The sequence below is a fragment of the Carassius auratus genome, chromosome 16 (assembly GCF_003368295.1).
Source record: "Carassius auratus strain Wakin chromosome 16, ASM336829v1, whole genome shotgun sequence".
Lineage (NCBI taxonomy): Eukaryota > Metazoa > Chordata > Actinopteri > Cypriniformes > Cyprinidae > Carassius > Carassius auratus.
Genome location: NC_039258.1, coordinates 16,026,421 through 16,029,929, shown reverse-complemented (window position 1 = coordinate 16,029,929; position 3,509 = coordinate 16,026,421). Strand labels below are relative to the sequence as shown.

General features: G+C 40.5%; 1 protein-coding gene across 1 annotated transcript; it reads left to right on the top strand.

Annotated features, from left to right (window-relative positions):
- The first annotated feature begins 938 nt into the window (after nt 1-938).
- Nucleotides 939-2,270, top strand: LOC113116776 (uncharacterized). The gene is made up of 5 exons (XM_026285104.1): nt 939-1,024; nt 1,121-1,225; nt 1,505-1,698; nt 1,786-1,950; nt 2,174-2,270. The coding sequence occupies exons 1-5, from the start codon at nt 983-985 to the stop codon at nt 2,268-2,270; spliced, it is 603 nt and encodes a 200-aa protein (XP_026140889.1). The 5' UTR covers nt 939-982.
- Nucleotides 2,271-3,509: the final 1,239 nt, after the last annotated feature.

Genomic DNA, 3,509 nt, shown 5'->3' with positions numbered 1-3,509 from the left:
TAATTACTTTTTTAAAGTATGATGACCAACACTGGTTGTAATCATACTACATTGCAAATAAGTGTAGATTGGTGTTGGAAGCAATGTCAATACGTTGACAGTGGTTTTGTGAAACTCAATCAAGCTTCCTGAGTTGTAGTTTCCACTTAGTGGAAGCAATTCTATGTTTGTAATTGATAATGCTAAATAGCCTAAGTTGTGTCCCATTTATTGTCAGACCTGCCTTGTTGGCCACACTGTATGGAGATGGAGCTCACAGCCCACTTTGAGGTACGGGATGCTAGCAGGGGACTTTATGTTGGCAAGCAACATACTATTCTCCGGAAGCAACTACGCCAAAGTCTCGCTTCTGTTCCAGTTTATGAACATGGGGATGGTGGACCGTAGTTCATTTTTCACAATTCAGGACACATACGGTGTAGACACTGTGAAGGAGTTTTGGGAGGAGAGGAGGGCTGAGGCAATAAATCGGCTAAAAGACAGAGATGTGGTAATAGTAGGTAATGTACATTTTTTATTCATTTATGCTACAGTATGTTAATATGTAAATTTTATGTTCTGTGTAAATCATTGATTCTTGTTTACAAATTGAATAGCGGATGGAAGAATGGACAGTCCTGGACATTGCGCCCAGTACTGTACATACACTGCCATGGAGAACGAATCCAGGGAAATCATCTCTGTCATCACTGTGGACAAAAGGGAGACTGGGCGAAATTCTGTGATCATGGAGAGAGAGGCATTTGTGCGGACAGTCGACACTCTTTTGAATGAAGTGAAACTAGTACAGGTCTGCACTGATGCCCATGTCCAGATCTACGCACTAATAAGTAAGTTGCCAGTGAAATTTTGCGGTTCTTGTAGAATTACAACAACTTTTTTGGAGGGGTGGGGGGACCATTACTGTACTAATTATACATATTATTTTTTCATATAAGACAAAGGAAAGTAGAAAGACCTTGGGCTGCAGCACAGCTTGGATATGTGGCATGGGGCCAAGAATTTGGCAAAAAGGATCCATGCTGTAAGTTCAGCTGTCATTACTATGGCTTCATTTTCTGCATGGCAATCTACCCTAATTTGAGCGATGTAATCATGATAACTGTTATGTCTATTCCAGGCTTCACAGGTCAAGGGTCAGTCCAGTTTGAGCAGTTGGCTAAAAGACATTGTCAACCACTTTTGGTGGTGCTGCAAAACAGCAGATTCTTACCAAGAGTTCCTTGTAAGTTGATATGGTTTGAAAAATAGTTGTCATCTAAAAATAATATGCAAAACTAACATGCAGACTTATTAGACATACCTTGCTGGCAAAGAGAAAAGGTTGGAATGGTTCGTTGATGTTGGATATTTGTTGATTCAGTAGCTAACCAGACATATCATTGTGGTAAATAATGTGACCCACTTAGATTATAGTACTTACAAACAGAATCATCATTAATAATGAATTATGTACAATATGCATGCTTTTTTTCTGTACATTATATTTCTATATTATTTCTAGGAGCTGTGGCTTGGTCTCCTACATCATGTGACAAATGAACACAGGTGGGTCCTGGGAAGCTGCCAGCATGCAGACTTAGAATCTGGTGGAACTCAACAGTGGCTTGAGCGAGGCTCCATGGCACATGAGGCCCTGAAGAGCATCGTTAGAAACAAGCGGTGGCTTAATGAGGTCCACAAATATCTAAATTTTAGGTAATATTTTGAGTATATACACATTCTGTAGATAGAAAGTTATTTTCAAAATCCCACTAAATGTCTCTTCTCACACACACCCCACAGGTCCACTGCTGATCTGGAGTCCTTCCAGAACCATATTTTAATGTACGCTAGCAAGCGCACAGCATTTAGATCTCCTGTCTTTGAGGCCAGGCTGCTCCTTGCAGCGATGGACTATAATTACCACAAGGACCGCCCAGAGTTGTGTAAATCTGATGGAAGCAAACAGTAAGTGACTTGCTCACATCTACATGCTATTGTTTTTTACCAGATTACAACACCATGTAAGGGATACTCCACCGAAAAATGAAAATTCTATCATCATATACACCATGAGGGTGAGTGAGTATGTGATGATAGAATTTTCATCTAACACTACAGAAGAACACTACAAAAAATGTCCCTTGGAATGTAAATGTCTTCTTCCCTCCCCTTTTTGCTTTTAATACAGGTACAGGAGGCTGTACAAGAAGAATGCTCGCAGGTATATGCTATACACTCGGAAGACATCCAAGACGTATGGCTACATCCCAGAACTGCAACTATGATCCTTCAAAAGAGATTAGCTGGTAAGGGGATGCCCAGACGGAGGACACTACGACCTGATGACCCCAGAAGGTACGGCCCACTTCCCCCTGTGCCGGCACCAACCATTGAGGAACTCCTGCACACCCAAGTCAGGAGAGGTCTTGGTAGGTTGAATGCAAATTTATTTATTTTGCACCTTGGGCTACATGCCACACACCAAGTCAGATGTCATGCATAACACTTCCAAGTTTGAAATAAACTAACTTCAGGTTGTATTTTGCTCTCCTCTGTGTCAACATTCCAGACTAAAGACCTGTGAAGCCCAGGTTCTAGAGCCTCACAACCCTGACCATCTTCATGGCCATGTAAACTTTTGTGTCACAAGCTGCTTATCAACAATTTCAGACTAAAACTTTAAACAGTACAGAGCAGCTGAGTGTAGTTTTCTATTTATACTGTGTAACATTTATCATTATACCATTTTATATACTGCTTCTCTACATTGTAAAAAGCATAGTATTGTTATTCTAAATAAACTTTTTTTATTGAAAAAATGAGGAAGGCTCTTTACAAACAAACAGAACAAATCAAAAAACAATTTGTAAAACCATATATACAACAATAAATAACTTGAATTTAACTGTTCACGTTAGAATGGTATCAAATGGTGGGTACAAAGCCAGTGTACTGGCCTTGGGGGTCAGGGTATTTGTCCCTTATTTTCCATATACAGCAGCTGGGAATAACACGACGGTTACCCAGACCCAGTGACCCATGCTGCCAAAAGATGTATTGACGATAAGCAGCATAAATAAATTGTCTGTTATCATCTCCTGGCTCTATAACTTCAGCTACCACCAACATATCATTTCTGTAATCTATGTGAATACGCAAATAACCATCTTCCAGACAATACAGATCAAAATGTGCCAATTTGTTGATGCAGTAGTCAGGCCCCTGGCCACAGCATTTCCTTTTAGCGTCTGTGGCCATTTCCCTGCAGTTCCCACAGGTGCACCATGGAAGAGCAGCGTTAGGTGGGGTTGTGCTGTTCAATGGAGGACGTGCATCAAAAACTAATCCAGGATTCCGGGAGAAGACCTGGGTTGCTAGTGCTCGTAGCCTCACTTCACTCATGCCCTGAATGAGTGCCTATACAAACCATAATAGAAAATGTGTTATTTACATTTGATTAAAAATAACAAAGATGCTAACATTGATTCAAATGGTGACTACTTATCACAAGCCATAATTTTACT

Coding starts and splice junctions, on each gene's coding strand:
- LOC113116776 (XM_026285104.1), top strand. CDS start 983: ATGTGGCATGGGGCCAAGAATTTGGCAAAAAGGATCCATGCT. Junction 1,025..1,120: donor TGGCAAAAAGGATCCATGCT/GTAAGTTCAGCT, acceptor TGTCTATTCCAG/GCTTCACAGGTCAAGGGTCA. Junction 1,699..1,785: donor CACAAATATCTAAATTTTAG/GTAATATTTTGA, acceptor CACACCCCACAG/GTCCACTGCTGATCTGGAGT.